General features: G+C 41.5%; 1 protein-coding gene across 1 annotated transcript; it reads left to right on the top strand.

The window, feature by feature from the left end:
* The first annotated feature begins 2,526 nt into the window (after positions 1-2,526).
* Positions 2,527-20,432, top strand: slc6a20 (solute carrier family 6 member 20). The gene is made up of 11 exons (XM_082551858.1): positions 2,527-2,691; positions 4,068-4,208; positions 4,631-4,722; positions 4,835-5,062; positions 6,524-6,634; positions 6,735-6,976; positions 9,613-9,781; positions 13,168-13,369; positions 15,483-15,642; positions 15,782-15,947; positions 18,757-20,432. The coding sequence occupies exons 1-11, from the start codon at positions 2,568-2,570 to the stop codon at positions 18,925-18,927; spliced, it is 1,806 nt and encodes a 601-aa protein (XP_082407984.1). The 5' UTR covers positions 2,527-2,567; the 3' UTR covers positions 18,928-20,432.
* Positions 20,433-23,714: the final 3,282 nt, after the last annotated feature.

Here is a 23,714-nt window from a genome sequence, read left to right as displayed (position 1 = left end):
GTTACAGCCTTATTCCAAAACATTAAATGAATTTTTCACCTCAAAATTCTGCAGAATACTAAATGAAGAAATGTTTGCTTCACATTCTTACAAATGTATTAGTATTTGTACAGAATGTTACATGTGTTTACAGGCTTTGCTCAGTGGCACAATGATTAGCACTGTTGCCTCACAACAAGAAGGTCCTGAGTTCAGGTCCACTCCGTGGGTGGTCCTTCTTGTGTGGAGTTTGCATGTTCTCCCTGTGTTTGCGTGGGTTCTCTCCGGGTACTCCGGCTTCCTCCGGCTAACGATTTACAAAAGCCTTGATAGAAATATGGTTTTCTAAACCCCATGCCCCCCTTTAGATTCATCACTGTGATAGAAAGTGGAAGGCTACCTTCAGTTAGCTGCCTGATTTAAAAATCATGTCAAACTAAGTTAACAGCTCATCTGTAGATTTTAATATAAATTCAGTAACTTTACTACAAAGCATCCATCCTGAGCTCTTGTTCTGTGCTGTGTGTGTGTCATCAGGTTGGTTGGTTGTGGTCTAACTAGTAACAGAACTAATAACTCAGGGGAATATGAAGACAATACAACTAAAAATCAGTCAGTGGGGGTCACTTTGGCTGTGACAATGAGTTTTCTGTCCACTGCACTAAAATGGGGAAATCCCCCAGTTAGCCATAATGTTGGGGGTCTGTAAAGCACTTTATAAATGAGGACTGTGTGGAGGAGCCTGTATGAGTCAGGTGGTCCACCAGACTGACAAGCTGCAGCCAGAAACTGATTGTCCATGTCTGGCCGAGTGTACTCAGCAGTGCAATCAGCTGAAATTTGTCATTTTTTTCTGTTCATTTCATAACAGGATCCAGAGTCCACATTATTATCAACATTCACCCTGCAGAGGGAGAGCATCAGGACCAAGCCGGGTATCTTGGGTCTTGGTTTTGGAGAAATGTCCTCCCTTTCTTTCATCACAGCTGTCCCATGGCAGACGTTCTGTTGACTCACTGAGAGAGACATCAGGTCAGAAACCCCAGAAAGACTGAAACTCATTGAAGGAGTCACAGTCTTTAGTAATAACTCCCTCAGTCCTGTAGAAACGTATATAATTATGTACACAGTTGGTTTTAGCACATTGGGCTTTGCTATTTTAATCTGGTTTCTTTTATTGTGTGGACAGCAGCTGTGTTAGTAACAAACTGAGATATTAGAAACTACAGGCAGTCAGTGAGTGAAGAATACTGTGAGAACATCTTCATTCCTCAATGATTCATCTTCAGTTAAAAGTTTGTTAATGAGGAGATATTGAGTGCAAGAATTTTTGTAATTTGGTGTTACTGTCCTTACGGTTGTCAGGAGAGACAGAAACATGCTGCTGTCTGCACATATTCAACAATCAGCTCTGCACAGGAGCTGAAGGAGAGCCCAAAATCACACTAATGTCTGCATTTTGATTTTGTTACATCCGAACACAATGATGGCAGAAGTGCTGCCACGTGTGTGGCCACACAGAGCACCAATGTGTTTATTTGGTAGTTCAATGAAAGGCTTCAGTTAGTTGAAGTGAGAAAAAAGCGTGTTCACATTGGCAGCTTTGTCTTGTTAAACAATATTTGAAATTTTAAAAAACACACAAAATGCTACATTTTTGGAGATATTTGTGGGAGTTTTCTTGCTTGTTTTTTGTACCCCTTGAACACTAAAGTGGCCCTCCAATGAGATGACAGTGCCAGCAGTGGCCCACAGCTCATTCGAGTTTGAGACCCTGCCATCTGCCTGTTTCATCCTTTTTAGTCACACCAGCCCTCTGCATGTGCTCCTTAACTACATCCATGAACCTCCTCTGAGGTCTTTTCCCGCCTTCCTACCTGGCATCGCTGTCATTCTTTGTTCACTCCATCCACTCTGCCTTCTCTGCACATGTCCGAACCATTTCAACCATAACTCTCTAATATTGCCTCCAAATCACTCAACCTGAGCTAATGTTCTCATTTGTAGCCCACTCTGGTCACTCCGAGTGAAAATCTTCCAATCCACCACTTCCAGCTCTGCCTCCTACTTTTTTGTTGGTTAGTTGGTTGGTTGTTAGCGCCACCATCTACAATCCAGCATCTTGTAGACCTGCTAACCAGTCATAAATCACCCCTGACACTCAGTTCCACTCTGCCTGCACTCTCTTCTTCACCTCTCTTGGCCTCTGTCAGTTGTTTTGAATGGTTGACCCCAGGTCTGGTTTCACTAGCTGTACTTGCAGCTTTGCTGTTGCACCTCTCTCCCTCTCATTCACACACATTTATTCAGTCTTGTGCTTCTTAAGGACTTTTTCTTTGCCCCTGTCTCTGTGTGTCGCCCTCTTTCTGCGGTATGTATGTATGTATCAAATAAAAGAAACATCCACCTGGGTTATTTTCCATGCCTCACCCCCTTTACTAACACTTTGAATAACAGAAGCTTTTGGCTCCGCCTTCGCTACAGTCGCAGAGGGCTTATAAACCAGGCTCAGGCTGAGCACAGCTTCACCCACGCAGCGGACACTAATTCTTTTGCGGGCTCACTGAGGCTACACACAGGACCGAGTCATGGAAAAAGATGGAAGACCCAACTGGGACAGCCCCATGCAATTTGTGCTGGCCTGTGTATCATATGCAGTCGGACTGGGAAACGTGTGGCGGTTTCCATACCTCTGTCAATTACACGGCGGAGGTAAGTCCGTGTGACCCTCTTTCACTAAATCATGAGCAGCACTTTCTTGTGCCTTTAAGTAGAGGGAGGTTACCAGGTTTATGATCATGTTTGATGAGCACAGAGTGTATTTGATTTGAAATGACAAATCTCAATACACTCTCTGTCTTCAAAGATTCAGTGGAAAGCAGTGATGTTGTACATAACGGAATTTACTCACCTCAGCTGGTAAACGAGTTACTACAGCCATGTGTCATGTAAACGTCCCTTTATAATTTCTCAATACCATTGATTGAATTGTAAGTAAGTAACTTAATATTCTTTAATTGGTGTGAAGAGTTGTTGATTAAGATTTTATCAAAGGGGGCGGGGCGTTCCGTGGTAAATTTCCTATGGAATCCTTACCTGACTATGGTCAGCTGTCTCGCTGCTGAAAACAATAAAAGTAGATGACGGTCATTAAGCGTTCGGAGCGAAAAGCAAATAATAATAATCAGAAGCGGTTTCGAAGTAGGCTTGTTTAAACAGACTCCGTTTAAGTGTGAGAGTGCGCAATTTAAAGACGAACTAAAATAAACGCAGCGCAAGCATTCAGACATTTAAAGAAGAAAAAATGTTTTCGGCTCTTCCCTGGAAATGTTTCCAACATATGGCACTTTGTGCCGGGGTGTTTGTCCCGATGTTTCTCTCTGACTGCCAGAATCTGACTCTGTGCGTCACCCTTCATTTACTGTGTGGATGTGGAATTTTTCAGCGTCCTACTACGTACGACAGTACTGTGCTAGTGACCGACACCATAACACTTTTTGTCTTGACAACAAATCACCTTTGTGAGTGTAATTAGAAACTCAGCACACTGTGCGTTGCAGAAGGAACAACGTGAAAAGATGTTTCACACATACAAGGTTGACCATAGCCAAGCACAGATAGATGGTCTTCTGCCAAGTAGGGAGACTGGTGCCAGTTGGGTCAGGGGTTTGTTGGCACACTGTAATTCTCCAGACTGCTCAGAAGGGTACCACCATAAAAATGCTAGTTAGAAATGCTTGTCCTCAGCCACTTACGCAAAACACCTGAAGGTCACAAGAGTATCAGGTGAGGACACAGACAGGGGAAAAGAGTGGAAACCAAGTTTATAGCAAAATGCATTGATTTTATTTGGGGTCATTTTTGACCCCACCTGTGGAAGAGTGTAGGTAGGTATTGGTAGATTGTGCATCCAAGGGTTAATATGGCTCCTATCAGCTTAGAAAGTGTGCTTCTGGTTTACACTCATGGGATTCTTAAAATGCTATGGTTGCATATTTTTTATAATTATTTATAATTGTGGTGATGTTTATATAGCAAATTTGTCCACTGTATAACATTTGTACTGTATTCACCCTTCATGCCTTCAGGGGGGTTCTTAATCCCGTATCTCATCATGTTGCTTTTGGAGGGGTTGCCCTTATTCTACATGGAGCTCGCCATTGGTCAGAAGATGCGTTTAGGTAGCATCGGGGCATGGACTTCGATAAGCCCGTATTTGGGAGGATTGGGTAAGTGCTTGATTAAAATGAAGTCACAATGCATTTACCGCACACTTTTAGCTACACTTTTGGAAAACTAGAGGTGTTATAAAGGAGTACCAAGGAGAGCCTTTCTGGTGACAAAACAGTAAGCAGTTTGAATGTTGCATTAGAAGAAGCTAAAAAGGAGTCTGTGCAAAGGAGCTACAGACAGAACTTTGTAGAGTGCTGTGAATGAAAAACACCTGGGCTTTGTTTAAGTTTTAATCTTTCAAATGAACAGTTTAATTTTATGTAGACAATTTGATTTCATTTTATTTATATAGCGCCAAATTACAATAACAGTTGCCTCGAGGCGCTTTATATGCAGGTACCCTACAATAGTACAGCAGGTATAAGTAACAAGTGTCAATGTGAGATTGGTGATTTTATTTGCTGTTCTTCTGTTTTAGGGCTTGCTAGCGTTGTGACATCCGTGTATCTCTGTCTCTATTACAACGTCATCAATGCATGGAGTTTCTGGTACCTCTTTCATTCATTTCAAGTGAGCTGCTAATTTTCAAACTACTGCAGTTTTTTCAAACACATGCTACGTTGTTGTAGCTCATTTGGATGTAACACATCTCTGCTGCTCTTCATGTTTATGTCAATTGCAGTCAGTCCTGCCCTGGGCAGTATGCCCCATAAATTCAAACCGAACGGGACCTACAGAGGAGTGTGAGGTGGCTACACCCACCCAATATTTCTTCTACAGGGAAACACTGAACATCTCTTCTTCTATTGAAGAGAATGGAGGCATTCATACAGGACAGGCACTGTGTCTCGTGCTTGCCTGGGCAATAACCTACCTGTTCATTGTGCGAGGAGTAAAGTCAACAGGAAAGGTAAGGAGACTCACGAGTTTCTGTGATACATATCAGAAGTGGATATGAGCACAACAATCGCCATCATGAAAATGCCACTTCATAAATTTTGATGCCAAGTAACATAAATGCATTGTCACATAATTAAATGGTAAACACACCAGTTCTTATATACCGCTTTTCAACTCTGCCTGAGCACTCACAGTGCTTTATACAGTATAACAAGTTAACAGTATAAATCTTAGGCTGCAGACCCACAGAATGACAGAATTCCCAATCCTAATGAGGACATATATCTTTTTTTTAAAAGTCATATCAACACAAAAACAAGGAGCACAAAGCTGAAAACCACTCAAGGCAGTCTTACATATTTGTTTAATATGTGCATTGAAGGACATGTCCTGGTCCAAAATGACTCCAAGGTTCCTCACAGCGTTACTGGAGGCCAAGGTAATGCCATCCAGAGTAAGAATCTGCTTAGATACCATATTTCTAGGCTTTTCAGGGCCGAGTACAATAACCTCAGTTTGATCTGAATTAAGAAGCAGAAAGTTAGCGGCCATCCAGGTCTTTATGTCTTTAAGACATTCCTGCAGTTTAACTCATTGGTGTGTGTTATCTGGCTTCATGGACAGATAGAGCTGGGTGTCATCAGCATAGCAGTGTAAATGTATGCTATGTCTTCTAATGATGCTGCCTAAGGGAAGCATGTATAATGTAAACAGAATTGGTCCTAGCACCGAACCCTGTGGAACTCCATAATTAACCTCAGTGTGTGAAGAGGACTCTCCATTTACAGTAACATTAGATGAGTCCACTGTCAGAGGCCATAAGAAGATCATTTGTAACCTTCACTAAAGCTGTTTCTGTGCTGTGATGAGCTCTGAAACCTGACTGAAACTCTTCAAATAAACCATTTGTCTTTTAAAATCACTCTTTCAAGATTTTTTTGAGATAAAAGGAAGGTTGGAGATTGGCCTATAATTGGCTAAGACTGATGGGTCAATGATGGATTTTTAAGTAACCGTAACAGTTAACTGTTTTAAGTTAGTATAAAAAGTGGCTGTACAGAATGTTCCATCTGTGAGATGGTTATGAGTAATTAGTTCTCTCAGTTCACTGTACTTAATATGAATCTAGCACAGTTCTTTGCGGTGTGGTGGAAGTGGAGATGTTCCTAGATATGGACCAACAGCAGCAACTGTGTGATGTTATGTCAATATCCCCCAAAATCTCTGAGCAATATTAACAAGCCTTCTATACCACACAGCATATGGGCTATACCCCATTAGTAGCAATGTGTACCTAATGGAGGATTTGGTGAATGTAATTTACAAATATTTTCTAAACCAGCAGACCCTAGTGCCTAACTAAAACATACTGTAACACAAAGTTACCAAGTTATGATAAAATTCATAAACATTCCATCATCACACTTACACATTTGAACTTTTCTATGATTGTGCTGGTTGGCTTCTACAGGTGGTGTACTTCACAGCTACATTTCCTTATCTGGTCCTGTTTATCTACTTGATTCGGGGTGTGACTCTTCATGGTGCCATCAATGGCCTCAAATACATGTTCACACCCAAGGTAAGAGTGTCTAGGAAATGTGCTACGCAGATAAGGCTCTTCAGGTTTCATACTTAGAGTGGTTTATCTTTTATGTGTATGTACATTTGTCTGCTTTTAGATGGCTGAACTTGCCAATCCTAGAGCGTGGATCAATGCAGCCACTCAGATCTTTTTCTCCCTCGGTTTGGGTTTTGGCTCACTAATAGCCTTTGCTAGCTACAACCAGCACAACAACAACTTTCAGAACCAGGCCATCGTTGTCTCACTTATCAACAGTGGAACCTCTATCTTTGCCAGCATCGTCACCTTTGCCATCTATGGCTTCAAGGCTACTCTCAACTACGAGAACTGCCTGGACAGGTATGTATGTTTTGTGCTAATGCAGGGTTCCCGCTACACATGCAAGCATGCCTGTAAATTTACAGGTGTGTCCCTATAGGCGTGATATATTATACGGTTCAACAAGTTATTACAAATCCAGGCATGTGTACTTCAATTTCCAAAATTCAGAATATCACACATGCTTTGTAACATGCTGTTATACTAGCTCATTTTTAAAGAGGCTCTTTGTGGCCTCAAATCCAACTGAGTAACATAAAAAATACCACAAACTTTATCTTTGAACCAGTATTTTATATGTCAAAACAGCCAAATTTGCATGTTATGATATGATGTTACAATTATAAGATCAGGATTGTAACAGTGTAAAACACTGGCATGGAAAATGACTTGTAAATGACTTCTGGTTAAGAATACAAGCTGCAAACGACAATATTTAAGGCAGAGTGAGTAAACTATTGGCCTTAATTGGCATCAAAATATCTTGAATAAATCTTTTTTCTCAACATAGAGAAAATAAGACATGGGGATTTTTTTCTGTTATGATATTTGTGAAAATAACGTGTGTCAGCTATTATTTTTAAACCATTCACCAAGCTAATCCCATATCAATACTATCCACATCAGCACAGTAGGGTCAGCAACATTTATGTCTTGTGCAGGAAAAGTTTTAAATTCAGCATAATTCAGCATTCCCGGACCATGAAACTGCAAACGCATTTGTATGGAGGTCAAACAAGGCAGTCTACATCAGCTTTTTGGACTAGCCGTGCACATTACATTAGCTTGTTGGAGATAATACCAAGGACGAGTTTGTTTTAAGGTTAAAAAAAAAAAAAAAAATCAAAACAGCTGGTGCCCCAAACCCAGAAGCATTTGAGGTTTTAGTTTTGTTTTTCTTGGGTTTTCTTTTCATTCAGAGTGGTTTTAAATGCGTCATAGAAGTCTTAAATCTGACTGACTTTGATGAAAGAAATGAAATAAACCAAAACAAAACTAACAGTATAAGTGAGCGTAGAGACATATAAATCTGTTTGGTTTGTTTTTTCACTTGGACCCTAGACTACAATTTAAACATAGCTCTGGCCTGAGGGCATAAAATCAAAGCTAACAGTAACATTAGCCACATTAGCCATTAGCCAAACACAATGGATTTTCCTATTGTTGTGGGGACATTGCATCAAAATAAAAGTAATCCACTGGGTCTTCAGTTCCTCAGATGCTGGGAGTGCGTGAAGACGTCTGTGTTTGCGCTCGCAGCCAACAACTGAACATTTGGTGAGTTTTGTTTGTCGCTGAGACATTTTAGTGTTAGTTAGCTAAAGCGACTCTAGCAAGAAGTTAATAGCAGTCGGTGATGCAGGTGCTCAGGGATGGAGAGTAGGTCCTGGTTGGCCATGCTAGGGCAATGTCTGAGACCAGTGGCTGCAAAGTTGTGAGATCACAAGCTTATGGAAGTGCAACAAGGGCTCCAAATGAACAGTGTTTATTACTGTCATCTAAACATCTTCATGCAAGTGCTTCTACAATGACATGTATTAGTGCTTTTACATTGAAACCATTTTTAAAAAGTTTTCTTTAGAATCAAGGTGAGGTGGTACAAACACATTAATCGTTCAACCAGGACGCTCGAGTAATGCCTGGACCAGTTGTTTGGGACCATTGTAAAACTGCGGTTTAGTCATTGTTTGGTTAGGTTGATGAACCGAAACTACTTGGTTATGTTTAGATTTAGAGGTTAGCATAAGGCTTGGAGAACAAAAACTACCCGGTGAGGATGAGGAAAGAGTATGGTTTTGATTCTGTTACATTATTAACAAAGTTACAGACAAGCTCAACAAAACTTATCTGAAAATGACGACACCAGTGTACATTTTGCACTTCTCCAATAAAGATTACATTGAAATGAAGCTGTATGTTGTGATAACAGCTGACACCATGTTCATCGAGAGAATAGTCTGTCACTGTATTCTGAAAACAGGCTGTGTGCATTTCTCTGTCAGTTGAGTAATTTGGTACTTTAACAACACAGCGTGTTGCTTTGCTTTATCATTGAAAAGAAAAACCCAGAAATGTTCTTTCTTTTGCACAATAGGACTTTGGACCTAGAATCTGGTATACAGAACATGTGTCCAGTGTTAGATCACTTAATAACAAGACATAACAACTCTGAACAAATATCTGTGGTGTGGTGGAGGGTTGGGTGGATGGGGGGGATTGGAGTTGATAGTAGTTGGGGGTTAGTGGTGGGGGGCTGGTATGTGGTAGGGGTCAAAGTACCATCCACATGAATGCCAAAACCCAACAGAACATTGTTTTTCATTAACATAAGTGTCATTCATTACACCTGCCAGTGGTTGGCAGCAAAACATGAAGTGAATAAATGCAATGATTTTACAAAAGTAATATAAAAAAGTAAGAACGAAATGGTTGGTTTTTGCAGTTGAAACAGCTAAGAACAAAAACAGTTAAAACTGTCTCTCATCTGCCGCAAAAACATAAGTGGACTGTAAACTTAGTTCAGTATCACATCAGTTCCCAGTCTAATAAAGGAAACACTTTGTGAAATACGTCTAAGTTCAACAGGTTGCAAAATGGCCTGTGCAATCATTGTTGAAGGTCAGGGTTAATTTGTGCTCCTTTTTCTTTGTTTTCAGAATGCGCCTTCTGCTGCTAAATACCTTTGATCTAGCAGAAGACGCCATCAGCATGGACAGCGTTCTCGAGTGGACTGAGAAGCTGAACACAACATATCCAGAGCAGTTTGCCCAAATTGCCGACAAAGTAAGAGAGGGAGAGTGCAACCTGGAAAAGGAACTAGACACAGTGAGTTACACTCATCTACATACAGTAACCACACAGGAAACACTATTCAGTTATAAAATAATGGAAAGTTGGAAGTTACTTAAATCGGGAAGCAAAAGAGAAACGATAAATGATCAACGTTTGTCACCCAGAGTCTGATCGTACAGTCAGGTCCATACGTTTCTGGACCATGACACAATTTCTGTCATTTGGCCTCTGTACACTACCCCAGTATATTTTAAATAAAACAGTGACAATGTGATTGACATGCACATACCACTGCAATTTTAAAAAGCTTAAGATCATGAGCTGTTCCTTTTGTCTGTCCAAGAACAGTGCATGCTATTTAGATGTTTTCTGACAATCTAATCTGCCCTTTCTGTTTTGAGGGTAACCACTACCGTATTTTCCGCACTATAAGGTGCACGTAAAATCCTTTAATCTTCTCAAAAATCGACAGTTCGCCTTATGTATGAATTCTGGTTGTGCTTACTGACCTCGAACCGATTTTATGTGGTACATGGCGCTCAGAAATCTGTCAAAAATGTTTTGGTACGACTTTGGTAAACTATGAAGCCGCAGCGCTTGATGGATTGTTGGAGCATTACAGCTGCCGTAGTCAGGAGCCTCGCGGAGTAATCTGGATCCTAAACTCCGTCTCTTCAGGTCCCCAAGTCAAACAAACACTGCAGCATCACTGAGAGTTAAAAACTGTCTAAATTCTTTCATCTTTAATAAAATGATCAGTGTTGCTGCTTTACCAGGTGTAACAATTAAGTTTAACATCCAGGCATCCATGAAAACAGGATTTATTAAAAGGATGAACACTAAATTTTTCCACTCGATAGAAGTTAACGTGAGGATTCCTGGTGGTTAGAGACAAATGCAATCGCATGGAGGATGCTGTAAACAGACCAAACTTCAGTCAGGAGAACAACTGAGATAATCCATCCACAATACGAGGTTAGTCATTAATATACTGCAACAACATGGGAATAGAGCCGCTGGAGAGAATTCAGCATTAATGAATCAATGGTAGGGAAGAGGAGGAAGCAAGAAGAATGAGTTGAGTAAAGTTTGACTTATCTGACTGTTTTGTTTACCTCAATGCACTTTATAATCCGGTGCACCTTATGGTTGAAAAATACGGTAGTTTGCACTTTCCTATAAAGCCTCTGTACATGCATTGATAAAGGTAACCAGGTGTACCAAACTGCTGATTTGACCACTCCTAAGTTTTTGCCGTCTCTCTTACAGTTTTATTTTAGTTCTTCATCTTAATGATCTCCTCCTTCACTTTGGAGTTCAATTTAAATCAAATACAATTTGTTGTTGCGAGGTACTAACTGAACTACAAAAACACTATGCACCCTCTAGTGTCCAGATGTGGAATAGCATTTTAATACCTGAAACTGCCACAGTCCACCAAGAACGTTTAAATGACAGGTTAACAAATACAAACATAAACAAACAAACGAAAAACTTTAAGTTTGGCAGTTTTCTCTGTTTGTTTTCAATGCCATGTTTTAACAGATAGCTATTTTCAGCTCTTTACATGGACACTAGGGAGAAATGCAAAAATAGAGCACACAGCATGAGGGGATGTATGACAGCGATGTGACACTGGAGACTTAAAGACACGACATAATTAGGGAGATGGAACACACCAGGGAACACAGAGGAAGTAAAACTGAACAAAGAGACAGGCATAAGGACATAGGGACAAATAAGATGGGAAGTAACACACACTGAGACCCAGACTAAGACGTGATAGACACTGGGACTAGGGATAAACAGATACATGACAGACTGGAGAGACAAAGGATGAAACAAGACAAGAGAGGAAACATAGACAGGTAGACAGAACGCAGACCAGACAGAGACATGACTGAGCTGAGGGACAGACACAGAGACATGAAATAGATGGGTAAATAAACACAGAGGCGAGACAAAGACACAGAAGGAACCTAATAATATCAAACAAGAGACCATGAAAGACCGATAAACCCAGAGACACTAAAATAACTCAACTCAAGACTAAACCATACGAAATTTGAACTTCAATCATCTTCTGAATGTAAAGGAAAGAATCATGAATCCAAAATAAAACTCTAAACACTGTGTCAAAGAGCCAGGACAGAAGCTGCCTGCAGGGCTGAACACGTGTGGGGTTAGTTTGAGTCTGCTGTTCATGCCAGCGGCACGACCACACTGACAGATCCTGGTTGGAAGTTTGAATGCCATCCAGCAGCAGTGTTTGACCAAGCTGATCAAAAGAATAATCACTTATAATAATAATAATAATAAAATAATAACATGCTCCTCAGGCCCCTGTTTGTTAACTGTCAGTATGTGTTGTTTCTTTAATCATCCATCCATCCAACCAACAACACCAAACAACTCAATTTGACTGCTTAAACCACAAATGTGTTATTGTAGACTTGGTCTCTCTGTGGTATTATATCACTTCCTGTTCCTGTTACAACACACAGTGGTTTTTTGTGTATTTTTCTGTGTAGCCCGTTTAATTAAAAACCTGTAGCTAATGACTAAAACATACCACTGCTGCTGCCTGTCTGTACAACCCGATATCAAACACCCCGATCCACAGTGCCCATTTCACGCTTTGCCTCCAAAACGTAAAATCTACACGTTGAAATAAGCTGCAGGACCAGCAGAGGGAAATATTTGATTTCAAGCCAACATGAAAATAATAACAGGAAAGCGTTTAAACAGACAATATTAACACATTCGCATGTATATCCATATTAGCCGTGACGATGCTGGGAGCCTGGGATCTACTTTGTACGTTACGATTTTGTGGCTTTAAATATATTTTCTCCCCCTGCTGGTAATGCAATTTCTGCATGCAGTAATGCAACTCATGCATGTTTGTCTCTCTCACGTTTTAGAGAGGCAAAGTGTGAAGTGGGCACGGTGGGCCGGCGTGTCTATTACACATTTTGCTATGATACTGGGTTGGTACTTTGCATATTTACACTCCACCCTGGCTGAATTGTAAAATATTATTACTTATTTAGGTTAAAAATCTTTACTATATTACCAAAAATTTTAAAAGCACCTCAGTACACTGTATTTTTGGAAAACTGTGCATAATATTTCTGCAGGAAACATGTTCCCCATCAGTATGATATATGATACAGTACATCGTCTCCATGTTCACAGACATGAAGCCTCTTTACTGTAATTATAATTATTGAGATAAGGTTGTGGCATGTGCATCCACTTATAGGTATTTTATAAGAATGAATGATCTCTGTGAAGCGTGTCTGTATGAATAATACTTCATAAAGAGACATTTTGAAGTCTTTTTATTTGACATGTAAAACACTGACACTAAATTCAGTTTCTATTTCAACTATAAACTCCCGTTATTTTTGTTTCAGGCAGTAGAGGGGACAGGCCTGGCCTTCATAGTGTACAGTGAGGCCATTAAGAACATGCCTTTGCCCCAGCTGTGGTCTGTACTGTACTTCTTCATGCTCCTGCTGTTAGGAATGGGCAGCATGTTGGGAAACGTTACAGCCATCATCACCCCGTTACGTGATTTCAAGATTATGTCCCGCATGAGCAACGAGTTGTTCAGTGGTAAGATCCGTACTGATGTTGGTGGAGAAGGTCTTCGTACTTTCTGCTGCTATGTATTCTCACTGAACCGTTGCCACACTTTTCCTGTCTGTCTGGTTGGGTTACAAACACATTGACAGTGGTAAAGAGCAGCATTTATGTTTATTGCAGCTATAAAACTAGTTTTCAGCTGAGTGCACAAAGTTAAATAGAATTCAAAGTAGTAACTTGTGATGCTCCTACTTCCTACGACAGGCCGTGCAGATATTATCAAAGTGATTCTTTATGGTCCTACCATTGTGAGAAGGCAGATGTCTGGGAATGCCAGGAGCTTTACGCTGTGTGAGAATTTGGCTTTTAGAGCTTTGAGTGTTCAGAACAGAAAGGCTTTATAATACTCGGTGTGTAAAGCAGGCAGGATTGGACCCAAGCACAGACACACAGCTTCATTGCTGGGTGCCAGAAATACTAAACTAAACTGGAACACAGGGAGTAGCACACAGCTCGGAGGAAGAGGACAGTGGGAGGCGCAGACATAAATATGCACGCGAGGCAACAAACCACAGGAGGGAACACAGCTGAACATGATCTAACTAAGGAGATGTTATGCATTTACAGCACACATTTAGCTGCAATAACCAACTCTCCCCATCGCTGCACATCCTCCCAGATGCTCGGCCAGTAGAATCAGGCCATGATTCGATTCCAGAGTTTTATCATAACCCACGGGTGACCGTGGCTCAGGGGGTTGGGAAGCGCATCAGTAACCGGAAGGTCGCCAGTTCGATCACCGGGCTCGCTGTCCTGGTCATTGTGTCCTTGGGCAAGACACTTCACCTTACCGCCTATTAGAGATGGCCAGAGGGGCCGATGGCGCGATATGGCAGCCTCGCCTCTGTCAGTCTGCCCCAGGGCAGCTGTGGCTACAACTGTAGCTGCCTCCACCAGTGTGTGAGAGTCAATGAATGAAGCCTTGGAAAGTGCTATATACATCCAATCCATTATTATTATGTGAGCAGCCGAAATGATTTTTCGGGTGGCTCGTTACAGCCATCTATGTTTGTGTTTTTTCCGCCAGCTTTTCAACACTTGAAACTGGTTGTGTTCTTCTGGTGTCTCAGTCACTCGACACAATCTGTCTCCAATGAACACAAAGTGCGTTACTGTTACATCAGGGCACACTGTTTGACCATCAGTTTTCATGACTTGGTCAAAGGCTGAGTATAGGCTGTTATTATGACACTGCTGCGGTGGTGGAAAACCTATTGGAACCAACATGATCTCCTGTGAAGGCCCTGCTACGTCCCCCAGAATCAGTGTCCGATGGCCCCACACCATAGCTGAGTGCAGCAGAGACACCGCATGCCTCTACCAGCTGTGAATGCACCACTGCGCACTGCCCCATTAACTTACTGAACCCGGGCCAGCCGTTCCATAGCAGGAGATGCTGAGACACAACAGAAGAAAACAGATTATTGGAGAAGAATGGCGGTGCTGGGACTCTTGGGGCCAAGCTCCTGCCACTGGCTAAACAGTCATGGCAACCTCAAGGCTTGCCTGCCAGTGACTGCAGACCCACTTCGTTGTTGCCAGGAGCTCCTCCACGAATCGTTCTGGGAACACCGTGTCCAGCAGCTGAGCCGCTCCTGGTACAGGGCCAGGCTGCAGCCACCTGACCAGGACATGTCCTTCAACGCACATATTAAACAAATATGTAAGACTGCGTTCTTCCATTTGTGCAACATCTCTAAAGTTAGAAATATCCTGTCTCACAGTGATGCTTAAAATTTAGATCATGCATTTATTACTTCCAGGCTGGACGACTGTAATTCATTATTATCAGGAAGTCCAAAAAACTCGCTGAAAAGCCTTCAGCTGATCCAAAATGCTGCAGCAAGAGTCCTGACAGGGACTAGAAAGAGAGAGCAGATTGCTCCTGTTTTGGCTTCCTGTTAAATCCAGAATTCTGAAAAAAATAATTCTGATAAAAAAAAGTCAGAATTCTGACTTTTTTATCAGAATTCTTGAAAAGAAGTGAAAAAAGGACGTGTCCCCTTTTTCCCCCCAGTGGCCCTAATCCTCTTTGTGACTGGTGTTGTAATTTGGTGCACCAGTGACTGAGCTTTTCTTGCAGGTTTGGTGTGTGTGTTTTGTCTGCTGCTGGGCCTGGGCTTCACCACCACCTCAGGGAATTACTGGTTTACCATATTCAACGACTACGCAGCCACTTTCTCTTTGCTGTTCATTGTCCTCATTGAGGTCATAGCTGTTAGTTACATCTATGGAATTAAGAGGTATGTGCTGTCATTGTGATTGTTTCCACATTTGTTACTGTAGATTAAAACCTTTTTGTTCTGGCTATAAATAATGTACTACTATTCTACTGCTGTAAAATTCAATAATCGATACGAGCATGTTTTCTACTCTCTTTAGGTTTGAAAAAGACATAGAAGACATGCTTGGTCATCGTCCCAACTGGTACTGGAAAATCATGTGGGCAGTAACCAGTCCCTTGCTCCTTATTGGCCTCTTTATATTTTACATCATTAACTACATCCAAGGAGGGACACCCACTTACCAAGCATGGAATAAAGAGCTGGTGAGTTCTGCTTTCAATATTCCCGACGTGTAGACATTTTTACTTTCTCCTCAACAGACAGTATGGATTATCATTATTGAAGGTTTGGGTTAGGTCATGTTTAACAAAGTCTCCTGTGATACCGTGCACTCCAAAAAGGAAATGAGCGGAAAAGTCTGGTGGAAAATGGCAAAAAAGATGGCGTAGTGCACTATTAAATAGGATCGTTTAGATTTAAATGATGCTGTGAATCGACGACTTCCAAATAGCTCAACAAATCAAGAAGCAAAAGTAAAGGAAATGTTTTTTTTCATTAGCTCATCCAGCCAAAGGACCAAAGTCCGTCTGCCATCCAACAAGAATCTGTACTCCTCCTATAGTATTGATCTGAAGTTTTAAATTGCACATAATTATCATGTAAGTTTTTTTTACCCAAACTGTGCTCAAGACCAAGATTTGTTGTTTCATGAGCAAGAATGAATCGCTTTCAGGAGCTCCATGAATTCCAGTGTGAAGTATTCCACAGTGAACTGTTTGTGCGATTATAACACAGTGGAAGCGACTGGGAATGGGAGCAGCTTCACCACCAAGTGGCCACATAAAATCACAAAGCGGATGCTGAGGTGCAAAGGCTGCCATCTTTCTGCAAAGTCAATCTCTACAGACCTCCAGATATCCCATAACCTTCAGACTAACTCAAGAACATTGCACAGAGATTAATGGAACGAGTTTCCATTTGGGCGATCGTGGCTCAAGAGTTGGGTGTTTGTCTTGTAACTGGAAGGTCGCCGGTTCGAGCCCCGGCTCGGACAGTCTCGGTCGTTGTGTCCTTGGGCAAGACACTTCACCTACCGCCTACTGGTGATGGCCAGAGGGGCCGATGGCGCGATATGGCAGCCTCGCTTCTGTCAGTCTGCCCCAGGGCAGCTGTGGCTACAACTGTAGCTGCCTCCACCGGTGTGTGAATGCGAGAGTGAATGAATAGTGGAATTGTAAAGCGCTTTGAGGGTCTCGAAAAGCGCTATATAAATGCAATCCATTATTATTATTTCCACGGTCGAGCAGCTGCATCCAAGCGCAGTGCAAAGTGTCTGAAGCAGTGATCTCAAAGCTTGCTGAATGTCTGGCAATCCAATGGACCAGTCTGTTTTGGTGGTTGCTAGGAGAAAGGTACTGTGTAACGTTTGGGTGGGGCACTTTATGGTGTGGGGTTGTTTCCCAGGAGCTGGGCTCAGCCCCTTAGTTCCTGCAAAATTCCATTAATGCTTCAGCATACCAAGACAGTTTGGACAATTTTATGATCCCAACTTTGTGGCAACAGTTTGGGGATGTTCAATGAAGAACAAGTATCTGTCATTTCATTTATTTACTTATAAAGCACATTTAATAACAAAAAAGAGTTGACCAAAGTGCTGTACAACGTAATAATTAAACAATAACATTAACATCATCAAACAGGTAGGAAGATTTGAATAAAAAATTGGTAACTCTCATGCAGTATAGCAGTGGTTCCCAAACTTCTTTTTGTTAGGCCGTCCTTTGTTTTTCAAGAAAATCTTCAGGCTCTAGAGGGCGTGTAAAGCTGCAAAAGGTCAGACTAATAGTTTGTTGCTTGGCCATTTAGCACTTTATAAGTCAAAAGATTTTAAAATTTAATTCTAAAACGCACCGATGAAGAGAGGCGAGCGCCGCGGTGATATGTTGTCTCCTTACACGGGTCAAGAGGCCGGCTGCAGCGTTGTGTACGAGTAGAAGCCGTGCCAGACTGGACTGACACCAGCGTATAGCTAATTAATCTGGGGCATAAAAGTTACAGCTTGGTCCAAAAATAATTACTTCAGTTTTGTCTCATTAAAGGTACAAAAATTTGAGACCATCCAGGTTTTACCTTTGTCAAGGCATTTGAATAAAGATTCCATGGGAGTGGTGTTTCTATTATCCGAAGATAAATCTGGATGTCGTAAGAGTGAAAGCAGATATTATGCTTCCTAAAAATTAGGCCTGGGGGAGCATATAGATTGAAAAGGGAATTGGGCCTAATATGGAACCCTGCGGGACACCACAAGTAAATGGAGCTGTGGAGGACGTAAAATCATCAAAGTCCTCTCGGAGAGGTAGGACCGAAACCATTCCAAAGGGATACCTTTGATATCACATTGCTCCAGTCGCAAGATCAGATTATTGTGGTCAACAGTATCAAAGGCTGCAGTTAAATCTAGAAGCAGGAGCACAGCTGAGCCACCTGAGTCGGTGATTAATAAAATGTTATTAACAATAACAGACTGAAGCAAATCTATCATTCAAGAGTTTGAATTCCACCAAAATCCTAATCAACCATTCTTGGAAGCACGGGGATATTTTGATATAGGGAAGGAAGTTTGATGCCATCCATGTACACAGAGATCAAACTGAAAATTAGCAGTCAAAGTATAATTAAATGAATCAGAAACAGGAAGAACACCCTTCTGACACAATGTTAGTGATGACATTGGATACTACTTTGGCAGAGTTGGCTGGAGTGTAAATGAGTAATCCAGTGTAACAGCAAATTTATTTTTAAACTGCACTGTCATGTTATCTTATTTTATTCTACAATTTTATTTATAACGTGTTGTGATTTGGATGGACACGTGATACTATTGTACAAGCAGAATCCACACTCGTCAAACTGAACATCAGTGATGACATTTTTATTCAGCCATACCTTTCACATAGTTATGAGTCCTTACCAAGATTAGGATCTGGATGTTTGCAGCTGTACCACTCTACAGACTGTAGCGTTGATAGCAAAAGTTTCTGCTAATGGTGAACTGTATGTGTGGCTTCCCAGGGTGAATCAGCAGTGACGGAGTACCCCGTCTTTGGTCAGGTCTTCATCGTGCTGCTGCTGGTGTCGTCAGTCAGCTGTGTGCCCCTCACAGCTCTGTATGCCTTCTGCAGGAAGAGGAAAGATCGAGCCTATGAAAAGCGTCCATCTGCTGTGAGCACAGTGTCAGTGTAGGGACCAAACCTGTCCTGCTTCCTGGACCTCTCCATATCTGCACTTCAGCTGAGCAGCAGGAGTACAGTATTTCCTACCTAATCCAGAGTGTGTGGTGTTTGATTTGAGTTTCACCTTAGCGACGGCCCTTTTGGACTGTTTGTCTGCAAAAACGACGTCGTTCCAGTGTTGCCGTAGTAACAGCTTAGGCGACATCAGACACAGGCCTTCTTTGTTCAGAATACGCTCCATATTTCCTTTGAATCTGTTGTATTATTTGTCTCAGTATTAAAGTCAGACGTCTGTCAGTACATTCAGAAGAATATCCTCTAAATCTCAGCTGTGGAACATTATTGCTCACAGATGTAGTTTGTCTGACTGTCAGATGTTTAAATATAGTTGTAATTTGGTCATTTGCTTGTTGTTATTTTTCTAAATAGTAGTACAGTATTATGAATGTATGTACATAAGCTACTGTGAGTTTTAAATGTATTGTTTTAATCATTTTTTCCCATCTTACACACTGTAAACATGTTTTAAAGCAGTAGTGCACAGAAGTGAGCACTAAAATATCGTAGGCATCAAAAAAGGAAGTCCTGTCCTATCACACTATAACATCGCACTATAGTGGACTTTTTAAATTATTTGGACTCGCCTGTTTCTGTCTAATAAGAATAGTGATTGGTTAAATTCTCACACACATGCTAGATTAAAGCCTGTGACAACAATCTCATTACAGAGGTCCTACTTTCTGTTTTGAAGTATCTTTGAGCAAAGTGGTGTTTTTGCATCACTACCAAAAATGACACTTGATTCAAGACTCGAGCTGGACCTGTTGGACTGCACAACAGAAAGCCGAGACGTATCAAACCACATCGGCTGATTTCCTTTCTTTCTTTCTTTAAGGTAAATATGATGGACATATCAGTCATTGGGTTTTCCTGTCGTCGAATTAGAGCTGGCACTGAATTATGTGTGTACGAATTATCTGCTTTCTACAGGATTTTTGATAACTAGTTTTTTATTCATTTTAAAAGGGCTGGCAGCTCATTGTGAACCAAAATACCTGTATGAGCCAACAGTGCTGTGCCAAAACACAATTGTAATAAAAAAAAAATTTCTTTGTACATTCCCAAATATGTCAAATGTGTATATACTGTTGGATATGTGTCATCGAATGACCGAATAATTGGACTAATCAAAAGTGTGATTTTTGCTTTTTGTGCCAGTGAGTAAATAAATGATGAACTGTTAGTTTTCTTGGACATAAAGCGTCTTGTAAGTCACTATGTTGTCTTTCAGCTTCATCTGAAATTTATTTGGGGGGTTTTGATTAAAGAAGTAAGACATTTATGTGCATGTGTGTCTTTTAGAAGACAGACGTCTCTTTTTTCTTGATGGATTCTGTCCCAGTACATCTGTTAATACCGAGTTTGAAACTGCTTCTTATATAAAGCCAGTTGACCTTTAACCATTACAAACATCAATGGAGTGATGTTCGTAATCATTTGGACTCAGATGTTGCATACTGCCACCTGCAGGTATTCATAACTGACTGTAGGAGTCAAATGTAAACTCCACAATAAGCTCCTGACCTTACATGAAAATGTCTTGTCTGTTCCTGTGTCTTGTTTTTATGAACCTTGTTGCATCTAAATGTTCATGCATATTTCATATGAGATGATGATGAGATAGCCTTTATGTGTCAGTTGCAGGTCTTTTACCCACAACCGAGATGACAGACCTTGCCGACCGTACATACAATACACAAACATCACATTGGTTATACTAGGTCAGGCTAGGTAGCAGGAAAAAAACCCTCGAAATGTGTAACACAGAAGGATAATACAGGAATGCACAGATATCAACACACCACAGCACAATAAACACAGACAGCAACATGGGAAAGAGTTCCAGTGTGTACATCTGATCTGGGACCGCTGCAATCTTCGACTGCGCCTCCAGCCAACCCGATGTCCACATCAGAGGGGAGGTAAGCGTTGGAGGTGGCGTTGGAGGTGGCGTTGGATCCGGGGTAGGGAGGGTGATGCGTCAGTGAGTGCTTATCAGTATCAGTATGTGTGTGCGTGTCCATAGTTCAGCTGAGACAGTGTCCTTCGCCCTGCCAGGCTAAGTAAACAGTCTTCCAGCCAACCCAGCCAACCTTGTAGGGAATGGGAAGAACAGACTAAACACAGTCGTTATCAGGGAGCTTTTGTTCGGCTCCAGCCTTGAGCCCACAGCTGGCTCCGAAGGGGTAGCTGGATTATGATGGTGATTTTTCTTTTGCGACAACTCGTGAGAATTTCAAAGCTGTTCTTTAACACTCCGACACTGGTCTCTCAATCTCCCGTTGGAGAGCCGCGAGCTTCCCCATGATGGTATCAAACTTGCTGGTGTTTTCATTCTTGTGCTCAGAGAGCTGATTACTCACGACTGCAGTGAGCTGCTCCACGATGTGATCCAACGTCCGCTCAGAGATGTTGTTCTGAGTGGACTTTTCCTTGATGTATCCCAATATACGCTCAGATGTCTTATTCTGAGTATTCACGGCAGCTGCGTCTCCAAGCTCTTAACCGTGCTGCTCTCAATGAGCCCGTTCTGAGAAGTCGCGCCTCGTCCCACCGTTTCAATCCCAGCGGGCAGCTTTGTGGGGGTTTGAACAGCCGGTTCAGCTATCTTAATCCTCCCATAAGCCAGAGCCAAGCCAGCTCCGATCAGCAAGAACCCTGTTATCATGGTTCCGAATAGGTAGATATCTTCAGCGTCCTCGATTGACAGTCCCGCCAGGCACACGATCCTCCATGTCTGCCACCCGTCCATCGTGTATCCGGCAGGGAAAGTCCCTCCAGACTTCTCGTTGAGAAAAGGGAGTCAATAGCATTCAGAGACCAGTTGATCAAATCCATAATTCTCTTTAGGTTTTAGAAACAGACTGTGAGAGACTGTTCCATCCTTGTTATGGAATACATTTTTATGAACTTCAGTTACAGGACAGGTGGTTTCATCGGTCAGGGAGGCGCTAACCTGTCACAGTTAAAAGGGAGTTTTTCCTTCTCACTATAAGTGTTTGCTCTTGTGCGGTCGTCTGATTGTTGGAGTGTTCTTTGTAGGATCTTTCACTTATAATGTAAAGTGCCTTCAGACAACTGTTGTACTGATTTTGCTCGATATAAATAAAACTGCAAGGGTTTAGAAATATGCTGAAAACTAAATATCAGCAGGTCTATGACACGATGCTGACATTCTAAACATGGGGTAGCCGTGGCTCATAAGGTGGGTTGGAAAGTTGGTGGTTTGCTCCTCGCTTGAACGTGCAGACTGGAATAGCTATCCATGGGCAAGATACTAAAGCCTGAGCTGACGCACAGTGAATTGTGTGAATGTGAAACAAGGTGCATATACAGAAAAAAGCACTTTGAATGACTCTTATAGAAAAAGCATCGCCAGCTACAATCCAACCGGTCAGTTTTACATGAGTCCTCGTGATGTTGTTTGTCAAAGGATTTTTGTATTTTCCTTTCTTCTGATGATCATGATGCACCATGATAGTATCATTGTGCAGAGTCACACTGCGTGGGGATGTAAAAAATGTCAGCTGTAAAAGTGTGATCTGGCTCACTGAATCCCAATACCTGAAAACCGATTACACATTGATGGACACATTTATTTATTAATGTACTGTTTTTGGTGTACTGAAACTATTTAGCAGCTACCATACTTTATACACACGATACCTGAAAGCCTGTTTCTCTAAAGTGAAAAAATAAAATGTCCATACCCATACAAAGACAGTGGGAAGCTGTATTTTATTCTTGGTGTTTTGCAGGTTTGACCTGTGGGGGGGTCGCCCAGCATGTTTCTCTTCTTGAACATTCAGGTTAATCTGATTTGGTATTTTAAGCTTCCCTGTTTCGTCATCAACTGATCCTCGTCACAGCAAATTAGTCCTTGAGTACACCGAGGTAATTGTTGTTATGAAATGACACTGTATACAGAAACCTAAATCTAATTCAATGTAAACAGTATAGTATTACTGTTACTCCTAAAATCCTTTTGTTGAACAAGAGTGAAATCTTTGATTAATTACTGCCACGATTAGTCGATGACTAATTTAATAGTCGACATGTTGTTTGAAGCTTTGTAAGACCCCAAAAGACGCAGTAGCAGGATTTAAGAGTGTAATAACGGACCGAGACAGAAGCACTGCATGTACAAGGATGCCAGCTGCCGTTAAACCCCGAAGAAGAAGCAGCTGTGTCCGGTGTCGTAGCTGTGTCCAAATTCAGGAACCGCGCATCCCAGCTCAGTTTACAACAAGTTAGTTAGTTTGAATATTACTCTTATTATTCTTTCTGGGTCACAAAATAAACGTTTAACATATTTTCAGGCGAGAATGTAGCTGTGTAAACCTCAAATATCTGCTCAGTTTATCAAGACACCGCATATTTTCAAAAGCGCTCCGACGTTTTCGGAGACGTCTGTTACCCACTAGCTCGATAGCGAGCCGGGAGGTCAAGGCTCACTAGAGCCGTGAGAACAGCGGACTCCCGGCAAATCGTTTTCAAACCCACCGCCGTCTTTCGCTACTCAGGTTAAATATGATATATGAGTCACTTAGATAACTTAAAATGTTATTGTTTGGCTTTTTTTAGTATTTTATTTGTTCCTGAGTAAATCTCTTTGGCTGAGATTAAAGTTTTTACACAGCTGAATAAACGTCAAGCAGACAGCTGATTATCAGAAGTGTGAGATGCTCAGAGTTTACTCCGGTGTCCTGTTATATTTTAGATAGAAAGGAGCAGACG

The sequence above is a fragment of the Aulonocara stuartgranti genome, assembly GCF_965226115.1.
Source record: "Aulonocara stuartgranti genome assembly, chromosome: 11".
Lineage (NCBI taxonomy): Eukaryota > Metazoa > Chordata > Actinopteri > Cichliformes > Cichlidae > Aulonocara > Aulonocara stuartgranti.
Note: the sequence above shows the minus strand (reverse complement) of the source record. Positions and strands in the feature narration are given on the sequence as shown.

Coding starts and splice junctions, on each gene's coding strand:
- slc6a20 (XM_082551858.1), top strand. CDS start 2,568: ATGGAAAAAGATGGAAGACCCAACTGGGACAGCCCCATGCAATTTGTG. Junction 2,692..4,067: donor CTGTCAATTACACGGCGGAG/GTAAGTCCGTGT, acceptor TCATGCCTTCAG/GGGGGTTCTTAATCCCGTAT. Junction 15,643..15,781: donor TACATCTATGGAATTAAGAG/GTATGTGCTGTC, acceptor TACTCTCTTTAG/GTTTGAAAAAGACATAGAAG.